General features: G+C 35.0%; 3 protein-coding genes across 13 annotated transcripts in view; 2 read left to right on the top strand and 1 right to left on the bottom strand.

The window, feature by feature from the left end:
* Positions 1 to 1,517: 1,517 nt before the first annotated feature.
* Positions 1,518 to 8,180, top strand: LOC109048016 (serine/threonine-protein phosphatase 2A catalytic subunit alpha isoform). 2 transcript variants are annotated; one of them, XM_019065685.2, is made up of 7 exons: positions 1,518 to 1,831; positions 3,671 to 3,880; positions 5,371 to 5,544; positions 6,101 to 6,190; positions 6,321 to 6,482; positions 7,440 to 7,558; positions 7,633 to 8,180. In XM_019065685.2, the coding sequence occupies exons 1-7, from the start codon at positions 1,730 to 1,732 to the stop codon at positions 7,703 to 7,705; spliced, it is 930 nt and encodes a 309-aa protein (XP_018921230.2). In that variant the 5' UTR covers positions 1,518 to 1,729; the 3' UTR covers positions 7,706 to 8,180. The 2 variants fall into 2 exon arrangements, with proteins under 2 accessions (XP_018921230.2, XP_042603542.1); XM_042747608.1 differs by lacking the exon at positions 1,518 to 1,831 and adding an exon at positions 2,160 to 2,376.
* A 1,972-nt stretch (positions 8,181 to 10,152) lies between these two features.
* On the top strand, positions 10,153 to 16,018 carry skp1 (S-phase kinase-associated protein 1). Its single transcript, XM_042748354.1, has 6 exons — positions 10,153 to 10,287; positions 10,695 to 10,791; positions 11,408 to 11,481; positions 12,384 to 12,527; positions 14,845 to 14,985; positions 15,466 to 16,018. The coding sequence occupies exons 2-6, from the start codon at positions 10,695 to 10,697 to the stop codon at positions 15,499 to 15,501; spliced, it is 492 nt and encodes a 163-aa protein (XP_042604288.1). The 5' UTR covers positions 10,153 to 10,287; the 3' UTR covers positions 15,502 to 16,018.
* A 1,221-nt stretch (positions 16,019 to 17,239) lies between these two features.
* LOC109067898 (lymphoid enhancer-binding factor 1-like) overlaps positions 17,240 to 22,953 on the bottom strand; it is a 62,132-nt gene continuing 56,418 nt past the window's right edge. For 4 of the 10 annotated variants that reach the window (XM_042748344.1, XM_042748346.1, XM_042748345.1 and 1 more), the window contains 2 exons: positions 21,225 to 21,297; positions 17,240 to 18,842 (listed from right to left, as the gene is read on the bottom strand). In XM_042748344.1, coding sequence (XP_042604278.1) covers positions 18,614 to 18,842; positions 21,225 to 21,297 — 302 coding nt within the window. In that variant the 3' untranslated portion in view covers positions 17,240 to 18,613. Of the gene's footprint in view, positions 18,866 to 21,224; positions 21,298 to 22,953 lie in introns of all 10 variants that reach the window. The other 6 variants (XM_042748350.1, XM_042748351.1, XM_042748353.1 and 3 more) reach the window with 3 other exon arrangements.

Here is a 22,953-nt window from a genome sequence, read left to right as displayed (position 1 = left end):
TCTTCTTATTAATGTTTCTGTTTCTTTTATTATTATTATTATTATTATTATAGTGATAAAATTTGATAAAATTTTGTATAGCCTATACAATTTTTTTGTTGTTGTTTATATATCCTTTTTTAACTAATGTTTAGGTAGAGTACACAGTATCAGATACAGTATCGTTAAAAAAACACTGCAGTGGCATTTTTTTAATTAATATTAATCTTTAGGCCTAATAAAAAAATGTCACAGATTCTTAAAATAATATTAGGATTTTTTTTTTTTATTTGCAGTGATTTGAATAATGTGGTTTAGTTTGCTCTCCTCTAGATATTCATATATTTCCATATTTCATTAATTTAATTCTAATTCATTTAATGACTTTTTAAAATTGTTAACTTTTTACAATTATTTTTAAATTATTTTTTAAATATTTATTTTATTGTAATTTTTTATGTTTGCCCTCTTATGTATGTTTTTTCTCTTGTTTGTAATGCAATGAAATATTCTCATTGAATTGTCATTGGTTATGGCATTAATAAAAAATTAATAAATATAAAACAACTGCAGAGGCACATTTTCTCACTTTTTTGTTGAACTAGTAATAATTATTTTTGGAAACAATAATATGAGAATATTTAATATAATCTGTTGGTGAGGTAATTTGCATTCCTCTTATTAACGTTTCTTTTTATCATTATTATTATTATTATAGTGATAAAACTTGATATAAATTTTGTATAGCCTATACAATTTTTTTGTTGTTGTTTATATATCCTTTTTTAACTTATGTTTAGGTAGAGTACACAGTATCAGGTACAGTATCGTTAAAAAAACAATGCAGTGGCAATTTTTTTTAAAATTAATATTCATCTTTAGGCCTAATAAAAAAAAGTAAAAGGATTTTTTTTTTTTGCAGTGATTTGAATAATGTGGTTTAGTTTGCTCTCCTCTAGATATTAATATATTTCCATATTTCATTAATTTAATTCTAATTCATTTAATGACTTTTAATTTTAATTTCATTTAATAATTTTTAAAATATTTATTTTATTGCAATTTTTTATGTTTGCCAGTCTATGTGTTTGCCCTCTTATGTATGTTTTTTCTCTTGTTTGTTACAGAAGATATTTATGTTGCTGCTCTGTAATCTTCTCCTGTTTGTATAATTCATGTTTCTTGAAAATATAAAACACAATGGCGCTTTCAGTGTTAAAAATAATAATTATCCATTTAAAAATAATAATTGCGAGTTTTGATTTCTTCTAACAAAATGGAGTTTCCTCGCTGACCAATTATGAATGTAATATGTATCAAGAATTATAAATAGAAAATGCATCATTACAAAATAATACGCTAGTTTATCTCTAATTTTTTACATAAACATTAATTTATCCGTTGACGTATGAATGAGATCCTATTGCAGTTAAGGAAAACGCCCAACGACGTATTTGAGAACCAATCGGAAAGCAAGAACCGCTCCGGGCGACCAATCAGAGCGGAGCAGTAGCTGCGAGCGACCAATCAGCGTGGAGCCGGCTCTCGCTGTCTGCTGTGAGGAAGGCTGAAGTGAAAACAACTGTGGCTCAGGGTGCGACTCCGAAGGCCGACGGCTTCTCGTCTCCTCACAAGATTCCCTTAATTAATCATTTCAAGATCCCTGGCCACATGTACGCCTCAAAGTAATCTTTCGATAAAAGGTGGATATTCGTGGAAAGCAGCGCTGAAATCCGAGTTAAAACCAGCCATGGACGAAAAGGCGTTTTCGAAAGAGCTCGATTCATGGATTGAACAGCTCAATGAGTGCAAACAGCTCTCAGAAAACCAAGTCAAGAGCCTCTGCGAGAAGGTATGTGTGTGTAATACATCATAAAAATCGAGTGTTTACTTCATCTTTCCGCGTTAGCCGCTGAATTACAAGATGGCGGAATTTTAAACGGACGCTACACTCACAAGAAACTACGATTGTTTTTAATTTCGTGACAAAACACAACGCGAGAGGACTAGTCTTCCTCAAATCCTTTATGAAATCACTTGTGGTGGATATTGAGTTGATCTGCAGTTTATGGATTAACGTACAGTAACATTAGCCTGAAAGCTACTGTACTCATCAACCTAACGTTACGGGATCCCGCAGTAAACCGCGACTTCACTAAAGTTACACTAATCTTCTGTTCTGATCAAAACAACGTGTTTGTGTGCACGTATAGATGTTTATTTGAACGCGCGACGCTGCTTCCTCGTCGCTCACGCGCTCTCAAAATGGCGCTCGTGCACTGATCAGTGCGCTCGTGTCTTCTGATGACAGCGGCGCGCGCACCTCGCTATTATCCGGCGCTCTTTCCATTTTTATACTCCTCTAACATTACTAGTCACTCGTCTAAAAGTGTGCATGTAGGTGTGAGTCTAGAGTGTGTGTGTGAAAGGTTTGGCTGCATTTTGTGGGCCGCTTGAAGATTAATCATGTTGGTCGCGTGTAGCTGCAGCGGATTCTGTTAGCTGTGCTCTCATGAAAAAACTCTAGAAAAAGAAAAATAGCCTTTAAGTCACTGCAACTGCTGCCAATATGTGGCACACTAATATTGCAATCAGTTATAATCATGTGGATTGATAGAATCAGCGATTTAACAATCAAAAATAACTAATTAAACACTATAGGATCTATAAAATAATTTCTTGTTAATACAGTGATAAGTATTATTGTGTTTTTTTTATGTTGCTCTTCATTGATTAGTAACAGCTGTTTACTAGTGAACTTTCTGGAGGTTTGTTTCGATGAGTGGACATCTGTTCTTTTATTATTTTGTTGCCCATTTCTTGGTTTAGTATGTGCACACCTATAACAAGGTTTTAAATCTGTTTTATTGATTAGGCTTCGTTTACAGTTGTTCAGTTTAATTCATAATCCAGTCCTAAACTCTGAATGCATGATGCTTCTGATGACTTGCGTGGACTAGTTTCCTTGTCATATAGATGAAGACTGACTACTTTAAATGGAAAGGCAGTGCTGTAGACTCCTAAACACAATGTGAGGTACACCTGGGCACAAATAGTTCACTAGGAAGTAGGGTTGGTGTGGTTTAAGTGTTTTCTAAGCTTATTTTAGACCCGGGATCAGCAAGTGTGGATGTTAATACAGTCTTCTGTACATCACAGTTTATCCATCTGCAGAACGAAGTTAAAATCCTAATGATTTTAACTCCCAATGTTGATTTATGAAATGAAAAGAAACCTCAAAGGTTTTGTCGAAGGATGAATAAGGCAAAAATACATTGTATGTGTTGTTATCTTTATAGTTATCGTCCTTGGTGTGAACGGGCCTATATTAAGTAAAGATCATGTTCCATGAAGATATTTTGTAAGTGTCCTACCGTAAATATATCAAAACTTAATATTTGATTAGTAATATGCATTTCTTAGAACTTCATTTGAACAACTTTAAAGATGATTTTCTCAATATTTAGATTTTTTTTTGCTCCCTCAGATTCCAGATTCAAAAATAGTTGTATCTCAGACAAATATTGTCCTCCTAACAAACCATACATCAATGGAGAGATTATTTATTCAGCTTTCAGATGATGCATAAATCTCAATTTCGAAAAATTGACACTTAAGACACCGCTCAACATCGTTTAACTTAATAGGATTAGAATAATGAGATTTTGTTGTGTTTTTATTTTCTCTGCAGGCGAAAGAGATCCTGACCAAGGAGTCTAATGTGCAGGAGGTGAGGTGTCCGGTCACTGTGTGCGGGGACGTCCACGGCCAGTTTCATGACCTGATGGAGCTCTTCAGGATCGGAGGGAAGTCGCCGGACACAAACTACCTGTTCATGGGAGATTACGTGGACCGAGGCTATTACTCCGTGGAGACCGTCACTCTGCTCGTCGCTCTCAAGGTACGGGTGTTACATGCATTTGTCCACGTACGTCACTGCTAGTTCCTACAGAAGTGTTTCAGACCCTGCTCTGAAGCAGGAGCTCGTTTAGTTCCTCCAAACGGAGTTCCTCGAACTAAAACCGCTCCTGGTTCCTGTGGTGAGAACATACATGAAGCGTGTTCTTCTCCAGAAGTTCCTCCGGTGCGGAAGCCCTTAAAGAGACAGCAGCCTATAAACCCCTGCTTCTGTCTGCTCATCAAACAACGCCGCTTTAACAGAGACCCATCTGTGTTTAGACTAACTCATGTTGATTTACACTTAACTCTTACATTTCTGCACCTAAATGCTGCTGTTACTGACTTCATTTGTAACTTTGCTGTGTTCATCTATGATTGTAATTGTTCTTGTTTTATTACTGAATTTATTGGTTAAGCTAGTAGAGTCTGCTGGGGGTATAGAAGTACTTAAAGTAAGCTTTTAATAAGAAATGAAAAGCAAACCCTTTTTTTTTTTGCTGATCCGTGACTCAAAATCCATATTAGGATCCGAACCTAATCATAACAAAGAGGTTTGATAGTCGTGGCACAATATTTAATTAATTCACAAGCTTTGTTTGTTTTTGTTATAAATTAGCATCTCATGTTGCTCTGAGGATTTGTTTTAATATCTTTGCATGTAATTATTATTTTTTTTTTGTGTACTCATTTGTGCTAAAAAGGAAAGATACTCGTTCAGTTGCATCTGCCTGCATTTATTTGTAATCACAGAACTTTTTAGTTTAAAAGCCTAAACATTTAAATACAGATACATTCTCATGTATTTGTCACATTTATTTAGTAAAAATTATTAATTTCTATACATTTTTTTGTACTTTTTATGGCATAGCCTTTAGTTGACTTGATGTGAATATTGCTTGTGAAGAAATTATATTTACAGAACCTTTTTTAAAAAGAGAAATGTGTCCCTGGAGCACAAAAGCAGTCTTAAGTCTCTGGGGTATATTTGTAGCAATAGACAACAATACATTGTATGGGACAAAATTATAGATTTTTATTTTATGCCAAAAATCATTAGAATATTAAGTAAAGATCATGTTCCATGAAGAAATTTTGTAAATTTCCTACCATAAATATATCAAAACTTAATTTTTTGTTTAGTAATATTTATTGCTAAGAACTTCATTTGAACAACTTTAAAGATGATTTTCTCAATATTTAGATTTTTTTGCTTCCTCAGATTCCAGATTTTCAAATAGTTGTATCTCAGACAAATATTGTCCTCCTAACAAACCATACATCAATGGAGAGATTATTTTTCAGCTTTCAGATGATGCAAAAATCTCAATATCGAGAAATTGACCCTTATGACTGGTTTTGTGCTCCAGGGTCACATATGAGAAAAGAGACATGTAAGTCATAACAATGTTCTGCAGTCTGTACTCATCATACTCTCAAGTCACGAGACCAATTATATTTCTTCTAATCATCAGTTATATCTCCAAATTCTAGGTAAGGTACCGTGAACGCATCACAATACTTCGAGGGAACCACGAAAGCAGACAGATCACACAAGTGTACGGCTTTTATGACGAATGCTTACGGAAATACGGCAACGCAAACGTTTGGAAATTCTTCACAGACCTCTTCGATTACCTTCCCCTCACTGCTCTGGTAGATGGACAGGTATGTGGATCTTCCCTCGTCTGCAGCTCAACTCAAGCTGTGATCTGTTTTCTCCTGGATTACACCAGTGTGTCTCTGTAGAGCTTTGTAAGTCATTTGATTCCAGACGCTTCTGTTTGCTGTAAACTACAGCCCTATGAAATCTGTTTTTTTTTTTTTTTTTTTTTTTTCTTGTTTTTTTTTCTCAAAATTCATTTTTTTCCGTTTAATCTTTTTTTTTTGTTGTAGTTGTTTATTTTCAATTTTTGGATTTCATTTTAGTTGAATTTAGCAATCAAAAAGCATGTCTTATTAATTGAAAATTGCATTTTAGACCCCTATAATATATATTTTTTTCTTTAAATTCTGTTTTATTTTGACTGAATTCTGTTTTTTTCTGGATTTTATTTTAATGGTTTAATTTAATAATCAAAGCATGTATAATCAATTAAATAATAAAAAAAAAAAAAAACATTTTATTTCTTTGTTTTTTTTTTAAATACAATAATAGGGTCTTGTAAAATGTTGTAAGAAGGTTGCGTCTCATTTTTCCTTTATTTATCTTTCGTGCTCGCAGATCTTCTGTCTTCATGGAGGATTGTCACCATCTATAGACACTCTGGATCACATCAGAGCGCTGGATCGTTTACAGGAAGTTCCTCACGAGGTACTGGACACAGATGAGCATCAACCCTCCTGTGTGTTCAGCGTGTGCACTTGGAGTCTAACGCCAAAATCAAGCTTTAAAACAATGCTTCAAACAGCACTAATGGCTCTGTGTCTGTGGTCTTCCTCAGGGACCCATGTGTGATTTATTGTGGTCTGACCCAGATGACCGCGGAGGCTGGGGTATTTCTCCCAGAGGTGCAGGCTACACCTTTGGGCAGGACATATCCGAGACGTTCAACCACGCTAACGGCCTGACGCTGGTCTCTAGAGCTCACCAGCTAGTGATGGAGGTGGGAGCATCTCTTGATGCCACGATCAGCTCATAATCTTCTTTAATGTGAAGTGTAACTTCTGCTGAAGGGGACACGTTATTGTGAATTCATGTGTGGACACAAAGAGGATAGTATGTGATTTGTCACTTTCGGGTCACACATCTTCAGATCTCCACCGTGTGAGCGTTTAAGAGCATGCGTGTTCAGAGTAAAACATGGCAGTGTTTTATAATGTCAGTAGATTATAACAAACGTAATTAATTCCTGTGATCAAAGCTGAATTCTCATCAGCATCATTACTCCAGTCCTCAGTGTCACATCAGAAATCCTTCTAATATGATTTATCATCAATGTTGGAAAGCGCTTAATATTGTATTAATATTTTTTCAGCATGCTTTGATGAATAAAAAGTATACTTTTCTAACAAATAACTAATCAATTTAACACATCCCTGCTGAATTAAAGTATTAGGCCCGGCTTCAAAGACAGGGTTTAGACTAAGCTAGGATTAGGTCATAGTTTAATCATGACTTATAAGTAATTTTTAAGAACATGCCTTAGATAAAACATCACCTGTGTGCATCTTGAGACGAAACAAAGGCACTAATATATCGCAAGATCAGTCAGTGCACGTTTTAATTCAGTTTAAATTTACACTTTAGTCTGGGACTAGGCTTAATTTTAATTTCTTAAAAAATAAAGAAAACCATGTACTGACTCTTAACTTTTAAAAGGTTGTGTATACTGTATTTTAAATAAATACCGTTCCTTTCAACTTCTTATTCATAGTGAATCGGCATATTAGAAGGATCATGTGACACATTGTATTTGTTTTATTATACAGTTAACAGAAAGCTAAATCAGAAAGGCTGCTTGTTGTGAGAGTTCTCATATCGTTGCTCTTCTGTTGGTTTTGATTGCTTCCATTGTCCTCGCTTTGGATAAAAGACTAAATGTGACACTTTTCTCGTCTAGGGCTACAACTGGTGCCATGACCGCAACGTGGTGACGATCTTCAGCGCACCCAACTACTGCTACCGCTGTGGGAACCAGGCAGCCATCATGGAGCTGGACGACACCCTCAAGTACTCCTTGTAAGTCGAGAAGCTTGACGGAAGCGGATGCTGTCGATCTGAGCGTGTCTGATGTGTTGTGTTTGTGTTTCCAGCCTGCAGTTCGACCCGGCGCCGCGCAGAGGAGAGCCGCACGTCACCCGCCGCACCCCCGACTACTTCCTGTGAATCCCACCATGTTATAATCCTCGTTCAGTTTAAGATAAAGGGTAGAGGAATGGGCAACAGTATAGAAAAGAAAAAACTGATCCAGTGAGAATCGTCTGTGGACCAAAAGGTGTGCCATATCCAAACCGAGCTCCAGATATTCCCGGCTGCTCCTGCTTCTGTCCGCCGCTCTCGGCTGTGAAACCCTCCTGAACACGGCCTCCTTCATGAACCGTGTTTGTGTTCTTTACTTTTCTTTTTTATGTCTGTTTGCACTTTTTTTCAACAGAAGTCCGTTTACAGTTTATTTCCGGGTGATTAGATGCTTTCGTATCGCAGCAAGCAGGCGGTAATCTTTCCTACACTTGCCAACTAATGATGTGTGGCAGACTGAGAAGGCACGCCGTCGTCTGAATCCTGGAATAGCTTCATATGATGGTTCTGTGTCTGTATAAAGGGTACCAGTTGAAGAATAAAGATGGTTCTTGCTCGTGTAGTGTGTGTGATGTTTCTTGAATCCTCAGCTGAGCTGCCAAACATAGAGCTTAGTCAGGGTTGAGCTATTTTTAATTTTTGGCATGCGAGGGACTGAAATACAGCGCGTTCAACTTTTTACATTAAAAAAAATAAAATTAAGCATGCAAGAGCAATACAAATAGTTTTAAAGCAGGTTCACGGTAGAAGACGGGAGAAAGTGTTCATATAAAAGTCAAAAATTATGAAAGGAATTCAACATCAGTTACAGAAGACATTAGTATGTTATTATTCAGTTCATTGGAACCAAGCTCAGTCTTTGTTCAACTCAGTTTAATTACAGGGCTGGTGGTGCAAAGTTAGTGTCATTATTCAGCTCGAAGTTCGTTCCCATCCCATAGTGTCAGTGCATTAAATTAAATTACTGAATATTAATTGCCTTTTAGACCTTTAGTCCTCTGATACACACACGATCAAATCAGAAAGGAAAATTAAGATTTGTTTAATGTATTAAATACAGTATATGCATATTTTAGATTTATTTTTAATAAAATATATAATTTAATAAATACATACAAATATTAAGCTTCTTTGCCCCCCCAAAATTATGCAGTTTATATATATATATATATATATATATATATATATATATATATATATATATATGTGTGTGTGTCTGTGTGTGTTAAGCTATTTTTCTCCTGTTTTGATCCAGTTTTTTTTACTTCTGTGTAAGAGGATGCGTGTTGTTTTGCTAATAGAATTTTGTTAAATCATAAAATAAAAAAAATAAAAAATCTATTAATATTTTGTTAAATAGGAGATTACTTGATTTGAGTGTATTAATCATTTTGGTAATAAAAAAAATATTTTTATTTAATAAAAAAGAAGGGTTGAATGGGTGTCCACCCTGTTGTTTTGGGGATCCGCCCCTTTAAGAAAAGGCCATCCTCTTCAGTGACGTCAGAAAAAAAAAACAGATTTTTGGCGGGAATGAGTTGAAATTTGTTGGAGACTTTTTAAATGACAAATTATACAATTAACACATCCTTGCTGAATAAAAGTAAAAGAGTTTGCTAACTTGCTTTGCCAAAGCTTAACATGTCCACCCTGTCTGAAAGAGTGGACAGAAACATAACAGGGTGGACAACAGAGCATTCATTTGTAGTTCATATTGCTAAAAAATAAAATGATTATGGCACTTTTAAAGACCTGCCATTGCATGCATCAATTGGTTAATATAATTTCAATAATTTAAAATAAAACCAAACAAGTATTAATATTTACTTTTTTTTTGTTATGGTTTTAAATCTGTATTTAACCTCAGAACAGTCTCAAAGTAAAAAAGAGGCGCTCAAGTCTGATTTAGTTATAATCTTATAATCTTAATTCAAGCGATGAAGGGTTTTGAAAGTCTGACTGTAATCAGTGTTGAATACTACTGAAAGATTAACATGTTTAAAAATGATTATCGGTTGAAAACATTAAAGATTTTGGTTACATTACTTTAATAAACCTTTCATCATGTGAATTAAGATGATAATAATTTAATATTAAAGCACAGCCTCCACAAAATCAGACTTAAAATTTTTATTTTTTTTACTTTGAGATCATTCTGAGGATAAATACAGATTTAAAATCATAACAGGAATTAGTTTAATAGCTATTACACTGTTTTCAAAATCAAATATTTACATAGCAATGACAAAAAAGACTGGCATCTTACAATGCCTTGGAAAATATATAAATCATATATAGCTATAAACCCAAATAGGAAATAAAGCAGTTATCGAATAGCCTAAACTGTGTCCTAAACTCGTGAAACATTATTTTAGAGCAGTCAATGCAATTTATTAAAGAAGTTAGATGTAAGAATCAAGATGTAAGGCCCTTTGTAATCGTTTCTATTTGCATAATTAGCTGTAATTTAATTACACATTTTTTCTTAGTAACTGTAACTAATTGCAAATACATTTATTTTGTAATTTAATTACGCAATTAATCCGTTGCATGTAACTATACTCCCTTGAAGCGGTGTGGTTTGCGCATGCGCGTGACGTCACGCTGAGCGCAGTCTCACTCAGGCCTTGTTGACGTTCAGTTTCATACTCACGCCGCTCTCAGTCACGGTAAGAACGGGACGAAATCTGCCATGTTAGCGAGTCATATGTTATATTTGGACAGCGAAGAGACGCAGCGGGTGTAATATTGTGTTAAATGGTGAACTTTGATCCCGGTTGACGCGATGAATGCAGCGGTTGCTAAGAGAGGCCTGTAGCCGCGCGGCTAGTGTTAGCTTAGCGTCACAAACAACCCGTGCGTTATGTCTCTGCGATGTTTTTAAATCATCTGAAAAAAGCTCGTTGATTGAAACACTGTGGGACAGTGGTAGTCTTGACGCTTCGACGGGTTTAAACGCGATTTATGAGTATGCTGGAGTGAATGTGAGCTAACGCAGCTAGCATGAGTCAGTAGCTCCTGACTGACACTCGTGTTCTGTGATAATGTGTCTGTTATTGTGTTATTATTGATGCAGATGCCGACTATTAAACTGCAGAGCTCTGATGGAGAGATGTTTGAGGTGGATGTTGAAATCGCCAAACAGTCTGTGACTATAAAAACCATGCTTGAAGGTAAGCTGAACTGAGATGTGTGTGTGTCTGTTTGTGTGTGTGTGTGTCTGTCTGTGTGTGTGATGTGTGTCTGTGTTGTGTGTGTGTGTGTCTGTGTGTGTGTGTGTGTGTGTGTCTGTGTGTGTGTGTGTGTGTGTGTGTGTGTGTGTGTGTGTCTGTCTGTGTGTGTGTGTGTGTGTGTGTTGTGTGTGTGTGTCTGTGTGTGTGTGTGTGTCTGTGTGGTGTGGTGTGTGTGTCTGTGTGTGTGTCTGTGTGTGTGTGTGTGTGTGTCCGTGGTGTGTCTGTGTGTGTGTGTGTGTGTGAGTCTTTGTTGTGTGTGTGTGTGTGTGTGTGTGTCCCTTTGTTGTCTTTTGTGTGTGTGTGTGTGTGTGTGTGTGTGTGTGTGTCCGTGAGTGTGTGTGTGTGTGTGTGTGTCCGTGTGTGTGTGTGTGTGTGTATGTGTGTGTGTGTGTGTGTGTGTGTCTGTGTGTGTGTGTGTCTGTGTGTGTGTGTCCGTGAGTGTGTCTGTGTGTGTGTGTCCGTGAGTTTGTGTTTTTTTTTGTTTTTTTTTTTTTTTGTGTGTCTGTGATGTGTGTGTGTGTGTGTGTGTGTGTAACCACAGCTGTCTTCTGCTCAGATCTGGGGATGGATGATGAAGGAGATGATGATCCGGTTCCTCTGCCCAATGTAAATGCAGCCATCCTGAAGAAGGTCAGTCTTGGAGTTTCAGATGATTTTAGTAAACCCGTCAAAATAAGTTCATTTTTATATAAAGGCATTGTGCTGAAATATTACTGTTATTTAGTAGAATGTATGTGATACTGCTACTACTGTTGAAAAAACTAATAAATTTAATTTTTTTAAGAAATAAATCACACAATATTTCTTCCATGTTTTAATTTTAATAGCAAATCCCCTTTATTTACCAAAAAAATAAAATGTTTAAATTTCATTAATTAAAAGACAAATTAAATTTGAGTGAAACTTGTTTACTGTTTTTCATAATTATATTACTTGAAGAAAAACTTTAAACACAATTGTAAGTATAAAGAATGGCATTGGTTTTATTTTTAGTGATTATAAGTTTTTTTTTTTTTTTTTTTTCTTAATTAGCATATTTTTGTGTTTTGCTTTGGTACCGAGAACCGTGGGTTTTCACTGGCCATATTTAGATCCCTGTATCTCTGGAACTGAACCATATAGGGCCTTAAAAATGAAGATGCCAGAAGAAAACCTTGTTAAAACACAACATCTAGAAGGGCATTAAGATATCTTTAATACATCTTGAGTTACAGGCGTGCACACTTTGGAGAGGAAAACTTAGGTCTACCAATCTCTGTGTAAAAACTACATTATGATCCTGCTATTTCTGAAATCATTTTTACCCCCCTGTAATTTGGCTCCAAATCTCGTCCTCGACAAACTAGTGGATTATTTCGCTTCCATTGTCCTCAAGTCGCGTTGGATAAAAGATAAAAGCAGCTTCTAGATGTAATGTAAATTGCATTAAAATGTGAATATTGGTGTGCATATTGGTTGTTTTGAAATGAATACGAGTTGTGTCTGTGTCTTAGAATGGACTGAGGCTTACAGTGTGTTGATTATGCACACAGGTGATTCAGTGGTGCACCCATCATAAAGATGACCCTCCTCCCCCCGAAGACGATGAGAATAAAGAGAAGAGAACGGATGACATCCCCGTGTGGGACCAGGAGTTCCTCAAAGTAGACCAGGGCACCCTCTTCGAGCTCATTCTGGTTCGTTGAACTGCTTGTGCTTTGACTGCCGGTGATTGTTAGAATGGTGCTGTATGCTACAGATCTGATTTCATGGAGGCGAAGCAAAGTGGAATGCATCCTGTGGGTTTTTAGGATCAGTTAAGTGCTTGAAGTTGTAGGATAAACACATGTGGAGCAAAACCAGAGAGGGCCTTCTGGTTCTTGAGGCCGCAGTCTTTCAAAATAACCCCACGGCTGAATATTTATGAAAGTTCTCATGAAGATTAGTGATGCACCAAAATTAAAACTTTGGGTCAAAATGTAAACTAAAAATTCAGGATGCACCTGAAAATAAAATGATCTGAAAACTGACAATAACTGAAAATAAATAACTGTGTGTGGATCACTTCAGTAGAGTTAGAGTACATGATTTGGCTCTGTTTGAGAGCTGCTGTATATCTTAATAATAATAATAATAATGAGAAACAAAATAAGTATTTTGATATCAGTAAAAATAGTTTTTAAGGAAATAATAATAACTGCATTTGGGACTTTATTTCGAACACGTAAAATAAATACAATAAAAATGAATAAACCAAATCAATTTTAAATTGTACACATCTGATAGTAATTTATTTTACACTACAACTGTAAACTTGTTTTTGTCTTAACTTCTTCGTTATAAAGCTAAACCTTTAGAGATGCTCCGGTCAGCCAATACTGAGCATTTCTTGTCATAGATTTATATAACTAATATGTAAGCGCTCTGATCACCATTAACCTTTTTTCAGATAAAGTAACACTGCAGATGTCGTCTTTTTTACAGTAATTATGTGATGTAACTCTTGTTTTAAGAGTACTACTCTCAGAAATCATTCATTATACAGTGATCGTTTTAATATGCCTTTAAAATGGGGTTTATGCATAACGATACGCATATCAGAGTACCTGTATAAGACAAAAATAAATACAAACATAATGCAGCAGTCTGACGCAACCCACAAGATTTATTTAAACATTATCCAATAATAAACTGGAGGACAGAATAAACATTTAATCTCCTAAAATTGAGAAGTCTGATGTAACTTAAACAGTCAAATACAAGTCTGAGGAGGACACGATTAAGAATAATAATAATAATAATATTAAAAAATATTTACACCTGACATTTTTTCGTATTAGATCTCAGCATTGTTGTATTAAGAATGCATTCGACTGCTGGAATGTTTTTCAAACCGTGTGCAAATTGAAGTCTGTGAAAACAAATTTAGGTGTATGATCTAGGTCTGGCAAAATGGCTGAAAAACTACATTTGAATTTTGTACTTATCAAAATTGAATTATATTAAAATTTAAAAGGCATAATTTCATTTGGGCGGGAAAATTTTTTTGCTTCTCTTTTTGCCACAAGAGGGCGCATTAAACAACATATTACTAATGCACGTTTATTCAAATAAAATAACACGACTAGCTTCTGAAAAAAAAAGTGCATAATGTTTAAAATGATGTTTATAAATCATATATATAAGTAAGTTGCTTAAACAGTAAGAAACAAAACCGCATCATATATGTATGCAGTTTAATACAAAGGACCGAAAACAATCACAAATTGTATTTTTTCATTTAAAAACATGAGATGCAGTGGGGTGGGGAAAAAACGCCTTAAAGTCTCGAGACGTGTTTTTTAAAAGCTGAACTTCATTAAATTGTCCATGACTTTCTAAACATGCGGCTCTCTTGTGTGAGACACGAGTGCAACGGTGAAAGATCTCAAGAAAATGTGCTAAATATGCGTTCTGACGTAAAATACATCTTCAACATCATGCAACAACATCAACGTTGCAAACAACATCATGCAACATTTTTGCATTCCAATGTGGATTTATTTTAAACAAATTTTTATTTGACAGCTCTAGTATGAACATATGTTATGTGCACAATGAAAAGGAATAAATATATGAATTTGAAAGCATCAACTAGCCGCTGGTCCGCAGGTGTAAGGTAGAAGGATGGTAGTGCTGAGAAGGTCTTTCCTGTAAATGTGTGAAACTTCTGACATTTATCTCCCACTGTGTGCAGGATTTCAGTGAAATATCAGTTTGAGTCTCTGACATTTACCAATATCGATATATCTGTCAAATGTCAGTATGCTCTGGGGAAACACCTCAGAAACCAACCTCAAATTGCTTTGAAGCCTTCCTAATCGAGTTCACTGCTGGTTTTTTGCAACTTGGGCGGTGTGAGCATCTCTGAAAGCTTGGTTGTGAATCCGTGTGGTGGAGAGTTGTGTTTGCACTGCGTCGACTCGCCACACGAGGGCCGCGCCTCGCTCACTTTCATCTCCTCCCTTTGTTTAGGCTGCAAATTACTTGGACATCAAAGGCTTGCTAGATGTTACTTGCAAGACGGTTGCTAACATGATCAAAGGCAAAACCCCAGAGGAGATCAGAAAGACTTTCAATATCAAAAATGATTTCACAGAGGAAGAGGAAGCCCAGGTAAAACAAGAGCTCATTTCCTGTCTCTCCTCCGTCACGCATGTGTAACTTTAGTATCATTGAGATACCGTCTCATAGGTTTTCTTTACATTTTGAATGTTTTTATATTTATATCTTGTTATTTTAGTCAAATGTTGTAAGTTTTTATCATTTTTAGTAACTTTTAGATTTTTTTCTGTTTTAAAGAAGCCCCTTCTGCTCATCAAGGCTGCATTTATTTGACCAAAAATACAGTAATATTGTAAAATATTATTGCAATTTAAAATAATGATTTACTATTTAAAATATGATTTATTTCTGTGATGCACAGCTAAATTTTCAGCATCATTACTCCAGTCTTCAGTGTCACATGATCTTCAGAAATCATTCTCATATGCTGATTTATAATTTTTGGAATAGTTGTGCAGCCTAATATTTGGAAACCAAATATTTCAGATGTTTTTCAGAAATATAAGAATAACCTCATGTTGTTTGTTGCAGGTACGTAAGGAGAACCAGTGGTGTGAAGAGAAGTGAAGATCCTGACACTTTAACACTACTTTTATTTTATTTTTATTTTTTATTTTTGGAACAATATGTAATTAAAAAATTGCACTGCACTGTTCATATTTGTTGAGATTTAACATACAGAAAAAATCCCTTGTGTTTTGCTAGCATGGCCCTTCTCCTCGCTTCTGTGGTGTAAAATCCTTTTTTACTGCCATTCCTGTTCTGATGCTCACCGTGTAGAGAAAACGCTCCCATTTCTACCACGCTTTTATTTTATTTCAACGGAGCTTGTCACCAAATGGCAGATTCTGTTTTCTGTTTTTGAGAAAGGAACGTATAGCGTAAGCAGCCTTCTTTGTGCTGATGAAAGACCAGTGTTGACGTTTGAAAGCTGTCTTGTGAACTGGAAGTACTCGTGTCTGCTTTCACTTCATCTGCTCTGCCTCCGTGTATAGGATTGACAGTCTTTCACGGTTCTGCTCCTAAATGGCAGGCGATTAGGATTATCAATCTTTTGGTTCAGAATAAAACAAGATTATTGTCAGTTCTCTGTGCAGTGTCATTTCTGCATCTTGCAAGTGTTTTATGTTTATCTATCTTCATCCGTTCAGAGTTTGAGAGCATCTAGAGTCTGTTTCTGCACATCTCATGCTGCTGCAGCTTTTCTAATACTCACTTTTTTTCTTATGAAGTAGGTAATTTTTTCTTACTGATTAGAGCTCGTGTTTTTGGGTTTTAGTCAAATGTTGAGAATCACATGAACTGTGAACATGATCCACTGCCTTATAGTGTCTTTCATTACTATATCACTTCACACCTAACAAACTTCTAAATAGAATATTTTTGCTTAAAGTGTGCTCTTGCTATCTTTTGACTTTTGATATTTTCAGACATTGTGACACAAGTATCCATACATTTTGTACAAACCAGTAACTATTACACCTTCTCTAAAGAAAAAAGGGACATCATTGGTTACATTTAATGTTATTTGTTAATGAAAATACAGCTATTGCTTTGTAGTTTATATTAGCCCTGTTCACTGTTAACATGAACTTACTATGGAAGCCCATTTATGCTTTGGCATAAAAAAAGTAATTGCATTTTTTTCTTGACTTTTTTCTTGCAATTTTGAGTTTTAATTTGCTTTGAATATAACTCATAATTTAATCCTGAGAGTTGTTAGATTAGAACTTTTTTTTTTTCTCATTTGCGAGATATAAACTTAATTCTATGAAGAAAATTTGATTTTGAGAGAGAGATATACTCAAAATTTTGCAAAAAAAAGTTTTTCACAATTCTATTTTTTTATTTTATTTTTTTTTAGAATTTTAAAAAGTGTTGCAGCTACTTTTTTGATTTGAATTTTTTAGTCCGTAGCAGAAACAGGTACAACTGTATTTGAATAAATTTTCACAATCCTGAAATTAACTGCTTTTAATGCTTTAGACGTATTTTTCATTGTTAGTTCATGTTACGTAATGCAGTTTACAGTTAAACAAATAATTGTAACAGTGGATGTGATGGGACAATAGCTTACTAAATATTGTTCTGGTATTATTAAAAACAGTAGTGAAAATGCATTGCAAAACAATGCATGCTGTCATATGTAAATATCACAGAACTCTTGTCAGTGTGATCAGATGAGTTCATTATACAGTCGATAAAACCCTAAAAACAGGTCAAGCTGGACACGTGCTGGAGAATGCACATGATACGTACAGAAATAACAGTATGCTGTTCCACTGAAAGAACTCCATGAGACGGATTTTTCAAAATATTTTAATAAATCTAGAGAATGATTATCATTACATCAAAAGCAAAAGAAAGAGCGATGACTTGCTATATGTTAACACTGAAGATGTGCGGCAGGAGGTCGCAGATGACACGATCGCCTCAGAACAGACCTGAGTCAACACCGAATGACTACTAGAAAGCACACACGCTCACACACACATACATAAACATACTTCATTTCATACTGCGGCGTTCGGATGGATGACAGGCATAGCTGACTACTTCAGATCTACACAACGAAAGCTATTCAAAATGGAACTTGTATCATTAAAAGTAAACAGCCAAGGAATGTTTTTCTTTTTTTTTCTCTTTACATAAAAACATATAAAAGTTTAGTTATTTATGGCCTTTCAGTCTATAAAAGATGAAGTTTAACAACACTTATTTGATTGTACAAGAGTTACCGTGAGAACTGTAAAGACATGGCATATACACCATCATTTATCTCCACACACAGTGGCTGAATCTCATGAAGAAACATCCAGAAGTTCTTAAGACCATTCAGAGTTTTGGGATTGTGTTGACAGCTAAGCACATCTCCCCCAAAATTCACATTACTGTAATGCACACACAAAAAAATAATAATCATTTCCACTACTGTAAATGTGACTAAACTGCTGCTACCACACAAATAAAATCAGTATCAGCCCAATTTCACTGCATTTAGATGCACAGACTGTTATATAAATATGAAACTAAACTACCAGTCTGTGACGGTCTTGAGTCATTCATTCAAAAGATTCGTTCAAACTGTTGATTCAGTCAAGAAAGAGAAATCGAGTGAGTCATTGAATTGTTCGCTCAACAGATCAAAGATGCTCAGAGAATCGCTACAGTTCTGCTGTGGCTTTGTTTGGAACTGCTTTTGTTGGCAAAATGGAGAAAAAACTGGCAATACTGTGTCTAAAATGTAATTCATTTAATATAAAATTCTTGTTTGCTGAATCGAACATTCGCAATCGTGCTGATATTTGGGAAAACAGCACTCTTGCTCGTGTAATGTTCCTTAACTTCTTAACTGTATGGGGATATAAAACTGTAAATGTTGAACCCCGTTTATGTGTGTTATGTGTATCCCTGTTTATATATAAATACACATATTTTCCAAACTACAGTAACAAAAATTATCTTTTTTGCGTTATTGGTAATGAAAACAATATGCTTAACTGTCATTAAAATGAATGAAAATGGGGATTCTTCATGAGATTCATCCACACAGAAATCTAATTCCATGACTTCCTAAAAGATGCGAGGACGCCCCATGTGAACTTGTTTGTTTTTTTAGGCTGAGGAAACTGAAGAGAACTTGAAGAACGTGAGATCGGTCTCCGCGGCGATCGAGCCGTCAGTCTGGGTTATTGTGGCTCTCTGTTTTAATTCTGCTGAAGTCGAGCGAGAGTCTGGGTGGATGGGCGGAGCGTTTGGTGCTCTGAGGGAGGGGACTGCTGGTGGGGGAGGCGGGGTTTGGTGGGTGATTGACAGGTGAAGGGGGGGAGTCTATAGCACTTCCATCGGAAGAATGGGGGCTGGCGCAGCGTCCTCTTTGAAGGTAGCGAATGCACTTCTTTTTCCTCCTAGGAACAGTCAAGAGAGTTATCTGTGAATAAAGCGTGGATGTGAAACGTCACAAAGATGAACTCTGCACAACAATGACAGAAAATAAAGAGCACACAAAACAAACAGTTATGCCAGAATATACGGTGTAAAATAAGTGTGAAAGCAGACGTGTGAAATTACTGAAAGCAGGACTGCTTTATTTGACACTTCAGACTGAATTTCAAGCTGATATCACACGCTTTTCCTAAAATACTACGAAAATTAAAACTCAGATCAGAGGAATTTAAGCTTAACAGCCACCGTAGCCAATTACAGGTGTAAAGAAAAATACATGAAAAATCAATATCAGTTCACGAACACAAGCAGGAATGATAATGACAATATATGCACAAGTTTGAAGAATCTTCAAGATGTTCTCATTTAAAATGCACTAATTTGCAAGCATTTCCAGAACGGAAATCTGAAGATCGAAAAAAGCCAAATCGAATGTTTTATTTTGTCAGCATACTGGAGAATAAAATGTTATATAAATCAAGTGAATGATAAAAAACCTTCAGGGAATAAAACCAACCGCATGTACTGTAATGGAAATCTACAGATGAAGCGTAATAAAGTTAAGACCTCAATGTGTATTTTGGATGTTTTCCTTCCACTAAAACGCAAAACTGACTGGTTCACACAAAAACCCTGCTTTTGTCTGCAGTTTCTCGCCTTGGGGAATAGTTCTGAATTTGAAAGTTGAAAGCGATTGCAACACGTAAGCCGTGCTGACTGGAAACCGCAGCGAAAGCAAACCACAGTGCCAACCCCGTCAGGAGCCGCTGGAGATCAGTCACTGCACACACAAATCAAAATCACACACACGCTTTCTCTCGGCCGCATCAAAGTCTCAGCCTTCCTCTGACAGTCACAGGAGCGTCAGCGGCTCTCGGCCAGCGCGTCTGCAAACCATGCTGCACAGCTACGAGACCAGATAGTGATCTCTGATTCCTGAACCAACCGATTCTTTACAATGAATCTGCTGAACTGGTTCAGGAATCAGACTGAAGGATTGCAGCAGTTCTTGAGATTTAACGATCAAAATGACCACGAACCAGAGCTGGAGCGTGTGTTACTGATAAGATACTAAATCACTGGTAAGTTACTCAAGAATTACACTCTTAAAAATAAAGGTGGATCTTCACAGCGATGCCATAGAGAACCGTTCAGTCAATCTCTTCTTATCTTTTTATAATCTGAAGAACCTTCTTTCGTCAGAGAGAAGCTTTTCTGAAACGTGAAGGTTCTTCAGATTTTAAAGGTTCTTCTATGGCTTCACTGTGAAGCATCTTTATTTGTTGAATTTTAGTATTGATTACTGTTAATGAAATCTTTTAATGGTCATGCATTTTGATGTTTATACATTGCATTTTATACTATTTGTAGCCACATATTTATATTTCTTTTTAAATACTATATGGTGTATTTTTTTTTTTTAATTGACATTTTAGTACATTAAAGTTTATTTTAAAGTTTTGATATACATTTTATATAATAATGTTTTGATAGTGTATATTAAGTTTTAGTAATAAATTAAAAAGCTTTATTTTAGATCATACATACGCATTAACGGGCCGCACAATTTGGTCAAAATTTTGTGATTTTATCAGTATGGATATAAAATAATACCAACAACATTAATAATAATTATAATGATAACTGCAATTATTATTGCTAAATTATAATAAATGTAATAATAACAAAAGGAATACTACTATTGGTCTAATGCACAATTTAACCCAAAAGTTTGTGATTATATCAATATGGCTATAAAAATAATAATAACACTTACTGTTATTATTAAAACACATTAAAATTATATTAAAAAAACAAATATTACTATTGTACTAGTGCTGCATTATTTTATATGGCTATAAACTAACAACAATAATTATGATTACTAAATAAAAATATCACAGTTAAATAAAATTTAAATATTGTATATTGTAATATTTCAGTGTAAAATGAAAAATAATATTTAAGAAAAATAATGATAATATAATTAAATTCTAAATGTAAAATTACAATACTAATATTTATAGCTTATTTCATCATTCTTCAAATGTATGAATTAAATAGCAGCCTTTGAAACTTGATAATCACATGAAGCCATGTTTTTGTTTAATCATGCAGCCCTAGTCTGCACTAACACTGACTAGTGTTGGCTAGAATTAATAATAATCAATAAGTACTTTTTATACTGAAGTAGATTAAAAACACTTCTTCTTCCAGCACAGCGCCACAGTTACTACGACTCCAGGTTTATGGGCAGCGTGGGAGTCAGATGAAGCAGTGAGGTGAGTGTCTGATGGAAGCAGGAGGGCTGGAGCTGAACTGGTGTTAGTGACAGACGTACACACCTGCAGGGGCCGCACCAGTCCGTCTGTTGGTTGAGGCCAAAGCGAGCGCGGCATTTCTTTGGCGAGCCGGGGTCTGAGCGAAAGGCAGCATGCGTGCAGAGAAAGAGAGACAGCGGCAGAGAGAAGAGGAGAAGAAGAGGAAGAGGCCGCCGAGGCAGAGAGGTTAGCCGTACAAACACCAGGAGAGAGAGAGAAAAGCAATCACAGTCAAGACGTAAACCAAGCCCACTGCAAATACATACAGCTGCGAGTGCATGCACACTGCCTACTGTACTGTCAAAAATGCTTTTTAAAGTTGTAAATAAGACAAAAAATATGGAATCTGGTTTCTGCCACTGAATAAAATAATAAAGGTAACAATTGTGAGTTTACATTTCTCAGAATAGCATGATATAAACTCGCAATTGTAATAAAAATGTCAGAATTGTGAGCTGACTTTTTCCTTGACTTTACAACTCGCAACGGCAAGTTTATGTCAAACAATTCTGAGGAAAGAGGTTAGAATTTCAGGATGTAAACTTGCAATTCTGAGAAGAAAAAATTCTGAGAAAAAAAGAATTGCTAGATACAAGCTCGGAATTTTGAGGGGGAAAATTCAGAACTGTGAGATAAAAACTTGGAATTTTGATGAAAAAAGAATTGAGATAAAAACTTGTAATTCTGATGAAAAACAAATTGAGATAAAAACTTGGAATATTGATGAAAAAGTCAGAATTGTGAGATAAAAACTTGGAATTTTGATGAAAAAAAGAATTGAGATAAAAACTTGGAATTCTGATGAAAAAAGAATTGAGATAAAAACTTAGAATTTTGATGAAAAAAGAATTGAGATAAAAACTTGGAATTCTGATGAAAAAAGAATTGAGATAAAAACTTAGAATTTTGATGAAAAAAAGAATTGAGATAAAAACTTGTAATTCTGATGAAAAACAAATTGAGATAAAAACTTGGAATATTGATGAAAAAGTCAGAATTGTGAGATAAAAACTTGGAATTTTTATGAAAAAAAGAATTGAGATAAAAACTTGGAAATCTGATGAAAAAAAGAATTGAGATAAAAACAGAATTCTGATGAAAAAAGAATTGAGATAAAAACTTGGAATTTTGATGAAAAAAGAATTGAGATAAAAACTTGGAATTTTGATGAAAAAAAGAATTGAGATAACTTGGAATTCTGATGAAAAACGAATTGAGATAAAACCTTGGAATATTGACGAAAAAAAGAATTGAGATAACAACTTGGAATTCTGATGAAAAAAATAATTGAGATAAAAACTTAGAATTCTGATGAAAAAAGAATTGAGATAAAAACTTAGAATTTTGATGAAAAAAGAATTGAGATAAAAAACTTGGAATTTTGATGAAAAAAAGAATTGAGATAACTTGGAATTCTGATGAAAAAAAGAATTGAGATAAAAACTTGGAATATTGATGAAAAAAGAATTGAGATAACTTGGAATTTTGATGAAAAAAAGTATTGAGATAAAAACTTGGAATTCTGATGAAAAAAGAATTGAGATAAAAACTTGGAATTCTGATGAAAAAAGAATTGAGATAAAACCTTGGAATATTGACGAAAAAAGAATTGAGATAAAAACTTGGAATTTTGATGAAAAATGAATTGAGATAAAACCTTGGAATATTGACGAAAAAAGAATTGAGATAAAAACTTGGAATTTTGACGTAAAAAAGAATTGAGATAAAAACTTGGAATTCTGACGGAAAAAAG

This window comes from Cyprinus carpio, chromosome B21 (genome assembly GCF_018340385.1).
Source record: "Cyprinus carpio isolate SPL01 chromosome B21, ASM1834038v1, whole genome shotgun sequence".
NCBI lineage: Eukaryota > Metazoa > Chordata > Actinopteri > Cypriniformes > Cyprinidae > Cyprinus > Cyprinus carpio.
This window is presented reverse-complemented; position numbering and strand designations above follow the sequence as displayed.